The sequence below is a fragment of the Mus pahari genome, chromosome 6, assembly GCF_900095145.1.
Source record: "Mus pahari chromosome 6, PAHARI_EIJ_v1.1, whole genome shotgun sequence".
Classification (NCBI taxonomy): domain Eukaryota; kingdom Metazoa; phylum Chordata; class Mammalia; order Rodentia; family Muridae; genus Mus; species Mus pahari.
Window position 1 is genome coordinate 70,440,869 of NC_034595.1, and position 16,335 is coordinate 70,457,203.

A 16,335-nucleotide genomic window follows, 5' to 3' on the forward strand; every position below is an offset into this window, starting at 1 on the left:
GAACTCACTTTGTAGACCAGGCTGGCCTCGAACTCAGAAATCCGCCTGCCTCTGCCTCCCGAGTGCTGGGATTAAAGGCGTGTGCCACCACGCCCGGCTTGTGTGTCCATTTATAAAAGTGGGACTGAGGGTGCAGCTCGGTGGTAGTGTACTTTGCTCGAATGCATAAACTGGATTCAGTCCCCAGCACTACAAATAAGATTTGTATGATTTAAGTTAGTCTGGAATATGTACCATGTATTACAAATCTCATTTTGTTTATTTAGGATATCCTTACTTTTTAGGGGTTCCTCATAAAGTGCTTAGGGGTGAAGTGTCAAGAGGTCTGTAGTTTTGGAATGAGAAGGAAAAGCACTGAGGACAGGAAGTTAAGAAGACAGTGGAGGAGAGGATGTAGCATGGGAACAGAGGGAGAAGACAGCAGGTCCACAAACAAATGTCAATCACTGGACACCCTAGCTGCACACTTGTGGGTGACTAATCAACATTTTCTCAACATTTTTGTAGGTTTGAAAAAAATTTAAAGGCAAACACAATTGCAGGACTCCTCCCAGAGGTGGACTGACCCATGCTCCCTAGTCACTTGCATTACTAGCTTTCATCTCCAAGAAATGTCGTCTCTCCTGGGAGTGCCTCTCAATTCTTTTCCAGAAAGCCCCAGTGCAAAGCAGCCAGTGGCAAGTATTAGGAGGAAGGGCTATGAAAAGGTGGCATATGAGGCTCACACGGCCAAGGTTGGACACCAGCGTCAGTTCTGAGGATGGCACAGCACATGTCTCCTGGCTCCCCAGGTCGGTCCCAGTGCAAGGGGTTCCTTTTCAGGGGGACACTGTATGAACCAGTAAAAAGGGGAGTATTTCCAATCTCCACCCTTTTTTGCTTGTCACAATGACCCTAAGGTTGACACCCTCTCCTGACAGTTGAGGAAACTGGCTCTGCAGGAGTGCCTGTGCCCAGCACACACGCAGAGGAAATGGACGCAGTCCACATCCTTGGGTGGAAAGCCTCCTCAAGCCATGACTCCTTTTCCTAGCCAGGAAGAAGAGGACACGTACCTGGCTCCATCTTGTCTAGATTACATTTCCCCACACTGTGAGATCACCACTGGCAGTTTGGGCTTATTGTTGGGGCCTGTGGGAACATTCTAGAAGACAAAGCACAAGATCATGAAATGCACTCAGGCACTTATCCAGTGCCTCATGGAACCTTCCATCCACTATGGAAAGGTCAAGACCAGGCTGATGTAAGGAGCGAGTCCTGACAGACAGTAAAATATAACACATCAAAGAGAAAAGGAACACTGTGAGAGGCCACAGCCCACAATGGAATCATGCAAGTTAGAACACTGAAGGGACCCAGCTTACAGAGGGGGAGCCACAGAAGGGGCATTGGAGCTGGGCCAGGGACGGTAGGTAAGATCGCAAGAAGGACTTCTCTAGGTGGAGAGAAGTGTTGGAGCCAAGGCTGAGGGTGCGAAGAGCAGGAGGCATGCACTTGTAGGACCTCCTTAGAGAAGAGCCAGGAGCTTGATGACACTGAACCAGAGGAGACAGTGGCAGAAGGAGTCACGGAGGGGCAGGCAGGGTACAGGTCACAAAGGATTCCGAATGCAATGCCAAGAAGTGGAATTTTACTCAGTGGACATCAGGATCAGAGCCAAAGCCCCAGTAAGTGCTGGGCAGGTGAATGAATGGGTCCAAGCTTAACCTCTCTTTCCCAAAGGAGCCTGGAACTGTGAACAGGGACAGACGGTCTAGAAAACCGGCTCCTCGGTAATAGGCATGAGATCCCTGACCACAAAGACTCAGGACACCCATCAGGACCTACCTCAATCTTCCTCATCACTAGAAGTCCGTCAATGATTTTTCCTGCAAAAAGAAAAACATTAAGTAAGGCTCCCTTCTTGGTGTGAGCACAGTGTTTTCCAGCTCCCAGGGACCATGTTCCCTTAGCATCTCATCAGATCTCCTTACAATGTAAGGAAACTAAGGTTTGGTGAGGTGAACTTACTCGCCCAAAGTCACGGGAAATCTACACAGGGAACGAGGGTACAGGCTTGAATGTAAGTGCCCCAGGCCCACTCCTCCTCTAGGGCATTTATTATTCATTTCACGAGTGCTTATTGGGATACTCTTGTCTTTTCCCAAGTTCTAGCCAATTCCCATGTCCATCTGTCCTGCCATCCCCACCATGTCCACATGCCCTAACCTAGAGTAGCTACAGCAGCTGAGCACATCCAGTGGGTGTGGAGACTGGATCCCGTGGCAGGCCCAAGTGACTGAGACGATGGAGCGGGAGTCAGACTTACCAAACACTACATGCTTTCCATCCAGCCAATCACACTTAGAACACGTGATAAAGAACTGGCAGCCATTTGTACTGGGACCACTGTTTGCCTGATAGAAACAAAACACACCTACATTAAGTTTCTCTGGCCACTGTAGGTGATTTTCCACAAAGTCTGAAGGTCTAACTACAATCTAACTGAGCACCTATTATGAGCCCAGGTCCAGACAAGGACATAGGATGAATAGGATGCAGAGTCCCCACCCATGAGAATCTAAATTCTTTCATCAATGCACAGTCATCTTAGTGTAAAGTTTTATAGGAGCCATCACATGGGTCCTGGGGACTGAACTCAGGCCATCAGACTGGGTGATAATCTCCTTTACCCAGCAAGCCCCAGTGTGAGGTTTGTAATAGGAATGACTGTTCATCTAAAACAAGTAAACATAAGATTTACTTAAGTTTTTAGGTTAGCATACAAAGTAATAGCTTTAATTATGGTAAATATATGTGTAATACATACATATACATATTAAATATATTTATATAATAATATATATTATATTATATATAATATTCTGTTCTTATTTATTCTCTTCCCCTAGACCACCCTCCTCATCTTCTCATCTTTCTAGCTGGTGCCTTCACTTTTTCTCAAATAGTTCCCTCCCTTCTCTCTCTCTCTCTCTCTCTCTCTCTCTCTCTCTCTCTGGCTTTTTGAGACAAGGTTTCTCCATCTAACTAGTTTCTATCTGGTAAACCGTGCTGACCTTGACCTCAGAGATCCACCTGCCTCTGCTTCCCAAGTATTGGGGTTAAAGGTGTGTGCCACCACTGCCTGGCTCTTTTACATTTTTTAAAAATTGCACGCGTGCGTGTGTAAGTGTGTGTATAAGTGTGTGCGTGCACTGTGTACATGGACCTGGTGTGTGAGGTTAGAGAATGGCTGTGTGGAGTTAGTTCTCCACTTCCACCTTGGCATGGAACTGAACTCAAGTTCTCAGGTGTGTGCAGCAGGTGCCTTTGTCCCTTGTCTTTCCTCGCTGAGCTGCTTGCCATACCTCTTTCCACCCTTACAGGATTAAATGTAGTTAGCTGCAAATCAGTTACAACTGGATTATACTTACAAATTAGTTACCAGCTAAGAGACACATTACCTATGAAATCAGCTGTTCGAAGTGGTTTTGCAATGTATTAAAACCTATTTATTTGTATATGTGTGTGCCTGTGGTAACTTTATGTGCACCACATTCATGCAGGATCCTCAGTAGCAGCTCTTAGCAGCCTGACGTGCTGCTGGGAAGCAAACTTGGGTCCTCTGCAAGAACAGAAGTAATCTTATTGCTGAGCAATCTTTCCAGCCCCTGCACTATCCCACATCTTTCATTGCTGAATTTTACTTTTTCTTTTTATTGAGGGGAGAGGGGGTTGAGACCAAGTCTCATGTAACCTAAACTGTCCTAGAACTCATTATGTACCCAGTCCTGATCCTCCTGCCTCGGGTGCTGGCTTATGCACCAAGCTGATTTTATGCAGTTCTGGAAACCAACCCAGGGCTTCCTGCAAACTGCTTGGGCACTCATGCAGCTGAGTCCCACCCCAGGCCTGCTGAGAGTCTGAAACTTTGTAGCCACATCTCTTCCTCTTTCTTTCCTAGAAACTCTGTTCAGAGGCAGGCTCATTTTGTTTTGTTCCCCACAACCCCTCCCAACAAATAGGGTCTCATTTCTGTAGCCCAGGTTGGCACCAAACCAGAGTAGAGATCAGCCTCCCGAGTTTTAGAGAATGAGCTACCACAACAGCATTGTCTCCCTGTTTTGTGGCACTTAAGGCCTCACACACACTGGGCAACACTTTAGCACTGACCGTACGCCCAGTCCCGACAGAACAGTGTCCTCGACTCAAGACCCTTCTGCCTCAGCCTCGCAAGCAGAGATCAGGCATAAGCTCCACGGCCAGGTTCAAAACCAACTTTACACCAGTGTGCTCAATAGCATAGTATAAAAACCAGGCTGCGGTCATAACTAACTGCCTTCTGCTAAATCCACTTTCATGTCTCAAACCTACGTTGAGCTCCTGCAGCACTGCCTTACAACAGTGTCCATGTAACTACACCAAGATTTTGGGGGGGAAAAGAGAGACAAATAGAAAAGTGAAAGTGCTGTCACTCAAAGACACACAAAGCTGGGCATAGGCGCCCATGACTATAACCCCAAAGTTGTGAGACGGAGGGAAGAGAACCACAAGTTCAAGGCCATCCTGGTTTCATAGAACACTACTGTGGAGACTTCAATGGCAGCCTGGGGGGTGGGGTATTGACGGGAGATTTTACAGAACACCACTACTAAGGCAAGAGCAGAACTCCCACTGAATGGATCACCAGCTTAATCAGATGCATAATGATTCTGAAATGGCCAGTTCTATGTTTACACATGAAGCAGAGGATGTCTGGGGTCACCTCGAACCTGGGATTGTATATTACACTTTGGAAATTGTGTTGATCTCTTTTCTTTAACCATGCTGGGAACTGAACTTGGGTCCTCACACATACTACTAATCTAACCATTCAGGAGACAGAAGCAGGGGGACGGTGGTGGATGGAAGTCAGTTTGATCTATGGAGCTTCCAGGTCAATCAGGGCTACACAGTGAGATCATGTCTCAAAAGAAAGCTGCGATATTTGCACATATATTCCCGAGCATCTCATGTATGAAAGGAAGAACTCCTTCCTGCCCACCACAAGCCAGCTTGAGTAGTCTACTGCTCCGGAATGGGCACAATTTGCAGGATACACATTCCAGCTACCTCTACTCTGCTGCAAACAGACACTGTAACAGTCGTACAACACATCTGGGTGGCTCAGGGACTCTCCCTCTGTTCCCATGGACACATCTTTATTCTTCCTTTCTGGTGGTGTAGCTCATGTTCAGGGAACAGCCCTGCAGTCGATGACACAGACTGAACCCCAGGACCCCTCCAGTGGCTGTGGGATACAACCTGCTCATTATCTCAAGATGAATTAAGACAGGGAAGATGAATTAAGACAGGGAAGGTGCTGTAAGCACCCAACAGCTCGTAGCTGTCGTTCTCGTAACTGTTCTGTCGCTCCTTTGCGTCTTTCTGTGGCAGGTGAGAAGACCTTGAGATCAAGCCATCTATCCCTGCCTTTGAAGAACTCACAAGGTGAAGGAAGCCAAGACAACTCTGCCACAGATGACTCTGGTGCAGGCCTGTAAACCCAGCTCCTTTGGTGGCTCAGGATCCCCCTGGGATATGGAATGACTTCAAGGCCATCTTAAGCAATGGAGTGGGATCCTGACTCAAATGAAAAAAGCTGAAAGAGGGCTGAGAGGCTGGCCAGAGGGTCAGAGGGTAAAGGAGCTGACAACCTGAGCTTAACCCCTAGAATCCAGGTAAAGGAGAGATGAGAGAACTGATTTCCAGAACTTGTCCTCTGACCTCCACATACATACCCACACACTGGAAATACGCATAAGCTCACAATAATAATAAATAAGCTGAGCGTGGTGGCCCTTGAGACATAGAGGCAGGTAGATCTACTGAGTTTGAAGCCAGCCTTGTCTATATCCCAAGTTTCTTTTTTTTTTGTTTTTTTTTTTTTTTTGTTTTGTTTTGTTTTTTTCGAGACAGGGTTTCTCTGTATAGCCCTGGCTGTCCTGGAACTCACTTGGTAGACCAGGCTGGCCTCGAACTCAGAAATCCGCCTGCCTCTGCCTCCCAGGTGCTGGGATTAAAGGCCTGCGCCACCAGGCCCGGCTATATCCCAAGTTTCATGCTAGTCAAGAGTTACACGGTCAGATCCTGTCTCAAAACAAAAAGAATAAAGAGTTGCAAAGGGCTGGGCAGGACATAGCCTGCCATGCGCGAGACCCTGGGTCCAATCTCCAGCACTACACAAACAGAAGAAAGTCAAGCAAACACCGCCTGTCCTACCCCCAGCTATCCCACCGGGTTTCTGTGTGGGCTGGGATTTTTGCAGAGCCTATCCACTAGACCCGAAACTCTCTCCTCTTGGGGAGTTGGCTACAGAATTCCTTAAAGACTCAGGTCTTTCTCCTCTAGGAAGGCTTTCTCTAGGCCATTAGGGTCCTTTCGTGTACCCTGAGGTGCCCTCACTTACTGCACTGATGGTGTGAACTATTCTATACGGGGCTGGTCACCTGCATGTGCATTTGTTGTTCGACACTACATATCACAATGGTGGGGATCATGTTTATGTCCTTATGCTTTGCCCTGAGGCCTGACATGGAGCCGCTGTGATGGAATCTTTCAGTCCATAAATGCCTGAGAAGATGTGTGCAGAGTAGGTGAGCAGGAGAGAGAATATCCAGGTAAATGCTGGGACCCAGGAGGTAAGGATTGGGACATTGATAGCAGGATGGGTAAAGCAGGGGTGGGAAGTGGGGGCAAGAGGGGTGAGTAAGGGAAAAGAGGGAGGAGAGTGAGCAAGGTGACGTGGGCAAGCAATGGGCAGAGGTGAGCTGGATGAAGGTACGAGGGAGTCTGAGCAGGGCCAGGAATGGGGGAAGAGAGATCCAGATGAGGGGATAGAAAGGATGAGCTTGGAGAGGGAGAAAAGCACATGTGTGGTCATGATGGTGGTGAGTGAATCACGACAACCAGGGCAACAAGCAGGCGAGCACCGGCCTTGGAAGCCTGCGCAACACTGAGGCTAAAGCCAGTCTTGGTGCAAAGGCACAAGCAAGAGCTCAGTGTTTTCCATAGCTGTCAGAACGCGCCCAACAAAATCAAACCACACTAAGGAAGGAGGAGGGGCTAGGTGCAGGTGAGGCCTGATTCAAAGAGACAGACCTAGGCCTCAACAAAGCACCAGAAACCAGCCATTGATCTAACCCCAAATCTTAAACGAACCTCACTTACCATGGAAAGCAGGCCTGGAGCTGAGTGTCTGAGTTTAAAATTTTCATCCGCAAATGGACCCCGGTAAATACTGGCGACTCCGGTACCATCGCCCTGAGTAGAGAAGAGCCATCAGAGGCCTGGAGTGCTGCGCACCCTGGAAACCAGATGATAGGGCTGGGGAGAATGGTGCAGTGCTTCGGGGGAGCCAGCCAGCCAGCTGTCCTAGCTGAACCAAGCAGCTTTTCATCCAGTGAAACCTTGTCTTCAGGTAGTAAGGTAGTGACTGACAGAGCCCACATCCATGGGCTTGTACACCTGCATGCTCTTGACCACGTGTGCGTGTGCACACCACACACACACACACACACACACACACACACGCACACACACTGGATGTGTGGAGAAACACTGTTGCACTTTAAGCCCAGCTCTTTTTCCCCCTTTAAAAATTCATTTATTATTATTTAAAATTGTATTTTAGGTTTTGGGGGATTCTAATCACATTACTGCCCCTTCACTTTCCGCCCCCAAACCCTCCCGTGTTTGTTTTTCAGATTCATGGCTATGTAGGTGCTGGGAATCAAAGCTGGGTTTTCTGAAGAGCCAACAGTGTAACTGCTGAGCCATCTCTCCAGTCCCCCAGATTTCCCAGTAGTACCACATAGTTGAAATGCAACCTAAGTGAGAGCAGGCTTCAGCCTAACGCCTGCCATCACAACCCTGTGTAGGAGGACGACCTCTAAAGACTCACAGAAATCTAAGCTTACAAGTGATGGAGTAAGAGCATCTCTCAGACAAAATTAGTAACATACCCACATAAACAATGCTAACAGTAAGGAGACAGCATGCACAGAGGGGGGTAGGTAAGGAAAGAGCAGGTTTAAGAAAGAAATATTCTAGCTTATTGGCCACACTTCAAGGCTAGGATGGAGACACCAATGATCATGGTCTTTTTTGTGAAGAATGGGCTACCTCAGCAAGCAGAGCAAACACCCTTTAAAACTCCTGTCTCTCCTGATTGGATCCCTTGCTTGCTAACCAGCTTGTGATTAAAACCCTGGCTTTCAAAAGGAAAGGAGGAAGAAAGACCCCCAAAAGCAATCAAAGAAAAAACTGGAATTCTTAGACAGTGACAGCAGACGTGGAAGGAAAGACGGGAGGCACAGCAGTCAGCTCCCTTCCTTTTGAGGGAAAAATGGCAGTCAATTTCAAAGTTTTCTGTGAACAATGAATGTGGACCGTCTCAGATCACCTACAGGTATGCCAGCAAAGCCCAGTTTCTAGTTACAAACAGCTAGGGTTTGGAAAGTGGAAGTTTATGGTTCAGTAGAGTATTGTTATGTGTTCTAAGGACACAGTCAGTGGTAGCCAGTAACTCTACAGTACATCCCATGCCCATGCCCTCCCCACTTAACTTAGCTATTGTTCTTAAGTCTCAAGACTAGGGCCCTGTCAGAAAAAATAACAAAGGCACGAAGTAGTACTTACATTAACAAAATCTCCACCCTGAATCATGAAATCCTTTATGACCCTGAAACAGAGTTACAAAAAAAAAAAAAAAATCCTGAGGAAAGATTCAGTGGTTCAATCACTTGAGAATTACTTAGAAAAGGGTGAGCGAGCACTGTTTTAACTCAGAGGCACCTCTGAGTTGATCTTAGGTGCGTGAGTTAGCACCTGAACATCAGAAAGGGGCTGAAGCCTGGCAGGCTAGAATCACCAACAGTCACCAAAGGAAAAAATCATGTCAAGGGCTTAATGCAATTAGGGAAAAGAACAATAGCAAACCTCTGTGAATGGACGACTGCACACCCAGACTCGATGGTGTTAGCTAGTACTCCAGGCACGGCCCTTAGCTTTGCTTAGCCTTCCTTGAAGAACTGGGAAAATACATACTACTTCACAAGAATACTAGGGAGGGCTACAGACTGTAGCTTTAGAGCCCTTGATGTGGGAGACATGGATACTTTCAGGATTAGAGTGGAGCAACTTCTGTCAAACTCTAACACAAATAAGTAAATATATCATGAAAGGCAGGTTCCTACAGATGACTGCCTAGCAACAGTAACTAGCAAAGCCTCTGCTGAAGTCCTGACCTGGAGCCAGGGAGATGGGTCAGTGGGTGAAGGGCTGGCTGTGCAGCCTGAGGATCTGAGCTCAGACCTCCGGGAGCACATGGCCATGCACCTGTACTGAACAGGTACAGTGTGCTTTTCTTGGCATCGTTTCTGCAATACAGCATTCCATCAAGTCAGGGATGACTTAAGGCGCTGTACACAGGCTTCATGGTGTTGAGTACCAAATCCAGGGCCTTATGAATGCTGGGCCAATTCTCTATACCGAGTTACAGCCTCAGCCCCGAACGTGCCATTTAAAACATCAGCCTTAAGCCTCACAGGGTTTGAACTCAGGTGTGCAGGACTGCCTGTACAGATACCAAGCAACGACTGCATTTCCAGTTTGCCAAAAACCCTCCTTACCTGTGGAAGGTGCTTCCCCTGTATCCTATGGGAACACCATCTTTTCTGTAAACAAAAGAAGGAAGAGACTTGGAATGATGAAAAACAATGGTGGGCCTTTCCCATTTAGGATACACCAGAGGCTAAAAGGGCTCTCACTAAGATCTGGAGGGGAAAAGAGAGATGAAGAACCCATTCAAGGAGTCACCCTCTCTCTGCATATCAACTTCCATTATTCAAGCCCTGTTCATGGTTCTCCAATACCCTCACCAAACATCCAGGACACCCTTCAGGAGTAGGCGGAGAAGTCAAACACATCCGAGACTCACCTGAACTCTCCGGTGCAGAATTGCCTAAAAGGAAAGAGAGAGCAAACGATTCAGCCTCTGTACCACCAGTGCTCGAAGCACCTCTAATCTCTGGAAAGGAGAGTTCAAACACTGGGGCCAGCATGTCCACCAAGGTAGACTAGTGATGTAAGTTGATATGGGATCAGTCAAAGCCGGATGCTGTTTGGCCAGTGCAATACCCAGAGCACAGAGCTGCAAGGCAATGAATAGATGGACAGAGGCAGACACGGCAAAGACCGACCGGAGGCCGGCTTCGGGCTCAGCTCTGGTTCACTTGGAGCATATTCTTACCTAAAGTTCTCCGCCGTCTTAGGCACCACGTCTGCAAAGAGCTCGATCTTCATGCGACCAACTTCCTGCAAGAAACGGGAGACGCAATACTCAGCCCACGACCGCTGTCCATGCAGCTCGGAAGCTCCCACCTCCCTCCGCCGCCTGGCCCAGCCGGTCTCGGGAGAGCTAGGAGGGGCTGCCTCCCTTACCCGAGGCCAGCCAGCCCGCACGGGCCCGCTAGGCGGCCCGCACCTCACCTGGCCGCCAATACTGACATCGAAGAAGACCACTGGATTGACTGGACTTGAATTTGCCACCGCCATGGCTTTGACCCGGAAGTAGAAGCCTGGCTTCCGGTGGCAGGTCCGGCGAGCTTCATCCGAAGCGCAGACGCAGTGGAAACTTTCGGACCGCGGTTGCGCCCTGTCCCGGAAGTGTGGCGCGCGCTGAGGTTGTTGGGAATGGTACTGTTTGGCGGAGGTGGTCGGAGCGAGGGGCGGAAGCGCAGGCATCTTTGTCAAAGTCTGTGGGCTCCTCACTCGCATTGACTGTACAAGTGCAATAGAAATGAACCTTCTGCAGACAGCATGTCCTGAGCAGTCACGCTTGGGGTCCCCTGTCACAGCCTGGCTCAGTCGGGTGCTGGAAATGTAATTTATTTTTTTTTACGATTGTAAAATTTATGTATGTATGTATGTATGTATGTATGTTTTTCGAGACAGGGTTTCTCTGTGTAGCCCTGGCTGTCCTGGAACTCACTCTGTAGACCAGGCTGGCCTCGAACTCAGAAATCCGCCTGCCTCTGCCTCCCGAGTGCTGGGATTAAAGGCGTGCGCCTCCACGAAAATTTATTTTTTAATTTATTCACTTTTACATCCCCAGTGCTGCCGCCTCTCCCGGCTTCCCCATCCCCTCCTTCCCTTCTCCTCTGAGAGGGTAGAGACCCCCTCTGGTTTTACCTCCACCCTGGCACATCTCCAGGGCTGGGCTCATTCTCTCCCACTGAGTCCACACAAGGCAGAAGAAACGAATTCCACGTGAAAGACCAAGTAGAGTGTGTGTGTGGTTGGTGGTTCAGTCTCTGAGAGCCGAAAGGGTCTGTGTGTGTGTGTGTGTGTGTGTGTGTGTGTGTGTGTGTGTGTGTTTGGTGGTTCAGTCTCTGAGAGCCAAAAGGGTCAAAGTTAGTTGACTCTTAGTTTTCCTGTGGAGTTCCAATCCCCTCCGAGGCTCTCAGGAGTCCTCAAGCTCCATCGGATGTTTGGCTGTGGTCTCTGCATCCCTGAGTCAGCTCCTGGGTGGAGTCTCTCAGGACAGCCATGCTAGGTTCCTGTCTGCAAGCACAGTAGTCTCAGGGATTGGTGTTTGCCCATGGGATGGGTCTCTAGACCAATTTCATTTCTGTCACAAGCTTCCGGCTTATTTCTCAGACAGTTGCAGGTTTCAAAACCACCTTTGTGCTAGTAAATCGTCTGGGGCTTTGTCTATTTAAGACAAGCCCTCCTGTGAATTTAAAATGCTGCTTGTCACTGCTGGTAGCAAAGACCAGGAAGTGAAGGCTGGCCACTACTTGGCCTCATCTCTGATACCACTCTTACCAAGTGCCCTTCTGCCTCTGTTTTGGAGGGCATTCAGTTGCTACACCCTCCCTCCCCCCCTTTTTTTTCCTTCTCTCCGCTTGCTCCAGCCCGAAGATATTTATTATATGTAAGTACACTGTAGCTGTCTTCAGACACCCCAGAAGAGGGCATCAGATCTCATTACTGATGGTTGTGAGCTACCATGTAGTTGCTAAGATTTGATCTCAGGACCTTCAGAAGAGCAGTCAGTGCTCTTAACCACTGAGCCATCTCTCTAGCCCTGGTTGCCTCACTCGGCTCACTCTGTAGATTAGGCTGTAAACCAGACCTCAAACTCAGAAATCTGCCTGCCTCTGCCTCCCAAGTGCTGGGATTAAAGTCATGCACCACGGCTGCCCAGCTTAAGGTCTTTTTTTTTTTAAAGATTCATTTATTATATTTCAGTACACTGTAGCTGTCTTCAGACACTCCAGAAGAGGGCGTCAGATCTTGTTATGGATGGTTGTGAGCCACCATGTGGTTGCTGGGATTTGAACTCCAGACCTTCAGAAGAGCAGTCGGGTGCTCTTACCTACTGAGCCATCTCACCAGCCCCTTAAGGTCTTTTTTGAAACATTTTTTTCACCTTACATTTTTTTTTTTTTTAATTGTAAGACACTCTCACTGTGTATCATGGGTTGGCTTTGAACTCTCCAACTTCCTATTTCAGCCTCCCAAAATGCTGAAATTACATGCATGGATTGCCATACTCTTTTGGAACTGGGGATTGAGAGATGGCTCACGAGGACTAGAGTGTTCCAACACTCATGTGTCATACTGGGTACCCTCCACATGCCTGCATGCCCAGCTTCAAGGAGGGTGGATGTTCACTGGGGCTTACTGGCTTCCAACCTCTTGGAGAAAATTGGAAGCCCAGGTAGAGGGAGAGACTCTGCTTCAACATGGTGGTAGACGACAGAGGAAGTCACTCGATGTCCTCTTCTAGCCTTAGTGCTTGCACAGGTATACACATCCACACACATACATTTACAGAAATAAATATTCATACTAAAACTACAGAATTTGAGAAAGTTATTCAATGCCAAACCTCACCTCTACACGAACATTCACCCTCAAAAATGTATTTAAATGAATGTTTTATTGCCAGTCAGTAGTGGGACATGTCTATAATACCAGAACTCTGGGGGCAGAGGCAGGCCGATCTCTGAGTTGATCCATAAGAGCAAGTTCCAGGACGGCCAGGGCTATACAGAGAAGTCTGGCCTTGAAAAATAAAGTATAATACGATACAAATACTTCAAGGAGCTATTGGCACTTGATAGCTGCTGGAAGAAGGGGAATCAGATTGCTTTAATAGTGTAGCACCTGCTTCATTGGAAGCCCACACAACCAAGAGTATTTGGGCATCACAAATTGGTTCTAGTGAGCTTTAGGAAGGAGAGAAACAGAACACCAAATTGGGTAGGTAGGGCAGTGGGGTGGATCTGGAGGAAGTTCTCAAAGATGTAATGGAAAATTCAACCCAAAATATATACATTAGCAGGGTGTGGTAGAAGATGCTTGTAATGACAGTATTTGGGAGGTGGAGGTAGGAAGGTCAGCAGTTCAAGGTCATCTTCTAGCCCATCAAGTAGGGTAGGCTGACCCTGAGATAACATGAGATGTTATCTCAAAAGTTCCCAAACGAGGGGCTGGTGAGATCGCTTGGCAGTAAAGTGTGGACTGTTCTCCCAGAGGACCCAGGTTCAATTCCCTGCATCCATCTGTCTCAACCATCTGTCATTCAAGTTCTAGGGGGATCTGACACCCTCTTAAAGCATCGGGGGCACCAGACATACAAACATAACAGGCACCACTACACATAAAAAAGTTTTTATTGAGTCCTCAAATGAACACATACCTAAATAAGGACACTAAGTGCAAAGTGCAGTGAGTTGCACTAACAATGTGGGAGTAGGTTGCAAGTGTCCTCTTCTTATTGCACCCACTACCCCTTGCGTGGCACTAAGTAAACCTTTCTATTTATTCACCACCGGCCAATTCCTTCCATACCACGACCAATGCTTTTTTTTTTTTTTTTTACTCCATGCTTACTAAACATAAATCTTCTCTGGTGGAGTATTACTAAAGTTATTTAAAAACAAAAAACAAACAAAAAAAAAACTTTTCAGGCCTGGAGCGATGGCTCAGCAGTTAAGAGCACTGACTGCTCTTTCAAAGAACCCAGGTTTGATGCCCAGCACCCACATGGCAGCTCACAACTGCCTGTAACTCCAGTTCCAGAGGATCTGATACCCTCACACAGACACATGCAGGTAAAACACCAATGTATATAAAATAAAAATCTTCTTAGGGCTGGGGAGATGGCTCAACAGAGGACTGGGGTTCCATTCCTAGCACCCACATAACACAGCTATCTGCAACTCCAGTCTCAGGAGAGCCAATACCCTCTTTCTGGCATATGCACAGAGTATACGGACACACACAGACAAACCACTCATAGAAAAGAAAAAAATTACAAACCTCATTATCAATAGGTATATCAAACAATTCCATTTTTGAAAAATTTTAATGACTGTTTAGTAAGCGATTTTGAGGAATCCTTGTTGATGTCCAGGGTGTTCAGTGAGACTGCTCCAGCTTGGTTTGTACCTTTATATCCAGGCTCTGAGTTCGTGGGCATGATTAGTCTTGTTGTAGAGACCAGTGGGGTCATAGTTCTGGCTTCTGGTCCCCTTGTGTGTTGTGTGTCTCTTTTAGAGAAGTCACATTTATATATCCACTCTCTGAATCCTGTGAACATGAGAGAGGCTCAGGGGACTTGGGGATTCCTGTTGCTCCTTCTGATTCATGCAGCTCAGTCTCCTGGAGATTTTCAGCTGACAATACGAAGCCTGTCCCTGAGAAACTGAGAAAGGCCACGGTGTGAGGGCATCAACATACATACAACTTCCTGGTAGAAGCTTAGGGCTACGAGTCTATGGCATTGATAGGACTTTAGCACTTTTTACAGCTGTCAAATCAAAGAAAAAGACAAAATAAAAGCTACCAGAGGCCCGTGTAGGCATTATCCCCTACCTGAGATTGGTATTCTGTAGGACTGGAAAGCTGGTGAGGAAAGCACAAACTGGGTACAGATTCAAAAGCCAAACGTAGGCAGAAACCCCCCCCCCCAAAAAAGCTAGCCACTTCAAACCAGTAAGGAGCCATCTTAGGTGTGTAGCTAATGACAGTCTTGATGTATATAACTCACCTGGAGTTTTGTAAAGGTAGTATCTTTTTGAGTATTTCAAATGCAGCGTTGTCAGTAATTACTGTTTCCTAAAAGAAAATTATATATCTTTAAAAAGATATAATTATTTCGGTTTTGTATGTGTGTGTGTGTGTGTGTGTGTGTGCCTGCTGTATGATATATATATATATATATATATATATATATATATATATATATATATATATATATATATTAGAGCCTAGATCCCCTGGAACTAGAGTTACAGAGGTGACTGTTGAGAGGCCAAACCTACTCCATCTTGGGACAGGTTTCTGTCTTAAAGAAAATATGCCTGAGAACTTGACCTGCAGCAGAACCCAAGCTGCAGGAAGGACCCCACAGCTTATCCTTGTCCAGAGCTACTTCCTAGCAACAGTTAATCATAGCTGAGTCAGATTGTTTCAGATGTACTTTCAGACGGTTTATGATTATGTATGGTCTTGCTTCAGAGCATCCACAGTAGACATTCAGTTAGATACTTGCCAGGATAGACTCCCTCATACACACTTACTTCCATTTCCTATAAAACCCCATTGAGGCTGCTCCACCTTCCCTTCCCATCCTGATATGTCAGGGTTGGGTTGGAGAAGAACCCAAGCCTGAATGTGTAATAAAGAGATCCTAAATGCTATTACATCAGAAACAGCTCCTTGGCGGTCTTTGGGGGTTCACAAATGCTTCCTGGGACAACACTGTGAGTCACCTGATGTGGATGCTGGGAAGTAAGCCCAGGTGCCCTGCAAGGAAACAATTACTGTCATCCCCTGAGCATCCATGGTGGTGCTCCAGCCCTAGTCAGTCTTTATAATGATAAGCCACTGGCAATAAGATCCTACAATTTATGCTATATAGATAAAGATACATAAAACTGATTTACTGCTGCCAACAGCACAACATACTACAAGCAATGTAAAGTATAAAAGGATACAGAATGAATAGTTGCTCACCCTCCTTCCTCCTGCCAATATCTACCCTCTTTCTCTCGCCTCTGCCCTTTCACCCTTTCTCTTTTTTTCCTTTTCTTTTTTAAGATTTATTTATTATTATACGTAAATACACTGTAGCTGACTTCAGTCGCACCAGAAGAGGGCGTCAGAACTCATTACAGACGGTTGTGAGTCACCATGTGGTTGCTGGGATTTGAACTTAGGACCTTCAGAAGAGCAGTCTATACTCTTACCTGCTGAGCCATCTCTCCAGCCCCCCCTTTTTCTTTTTAAGATTTTTTTTTT

General features: G+C 46.9%; 2 protein-coding genes across 5 annotated transcripts in view; both read right to left on the reverse strand.

Moving 5' to 3' along the window:
* The window catches only part of Ppih (peptidylprolyl isomerase H), a 12,213-nt gene extending 1,595 nt beyond the window's left edge, over positions 1-10,618 (reverse strand). Inside the window, exons 1-9 of the mRNA XM_021200635.2 lie at positions 10,510-10,618; positions 10,271-10,335; positions 9,959-9,982; positions 9,651-9,695; positions 8,659-8,701; positions 7,189-7,281; positions 2,309-2,396; positions 1,828-1,868; positions 1,056-1,144 (exon numbers count right to left, since the gene is read on the reverse strand). Coding sequence (XP_021056294.1) covers positions 1,076-1,144; positions 1,828-1,868; positions 2,309-2,396; positions 7,189-7,281; positions 8,659-8,701; positions 9,651-9,695; positions 9,959-9,982; positions 10,271-10,335; positions 10,510-10,575 — 534 coding nt within the window. The 5' untranslated portion in view covers positions 10,576-10,618 and the 3' untranslated portion in view covers positions 1,056-1,075. The remainder of the gene's footprint in view (positions 1-1,055; positions 1,145-1,827; positions 1,869-2,308; positions 2,397-7,188; positions 7,282-8,658; positions 8,702-9,650; positions 9,696-9,958; positions 9,983-10,270; positions 10,336-10,509) is intronic.
* A 3,718-nt stretch (positions 10,619-14,336) lies between these two features.
* The window catches only part of Ccdc30 (coiled-coil domain containing 30), an 89,717-nt gene continuing 87,718 nt past the window's right edge, over positions 14,337-16,335 (reverse strand). For all 4 annotated transcript variants that reach the window (XM_021200495.2, XM_029540449.1, XM_029540450.1 and 1 more), the window contains 2 exons: positions 15,083-15,150; positions 14,337-14,737 (listed from right to left, as the gene is read on the reverse strand). In XM_021200495.2, coding sequence (XP_021056154.1) covers positions 14,542-14,737; positions 15,083-15,150 — 264 coding nt within the window. In that variant the 3' untranslated portion in view covers positions 14,337-14,541. The remainder of the gene's footprint in view (positions 14,738-15,082; positions 15,151-16,335) is intronic.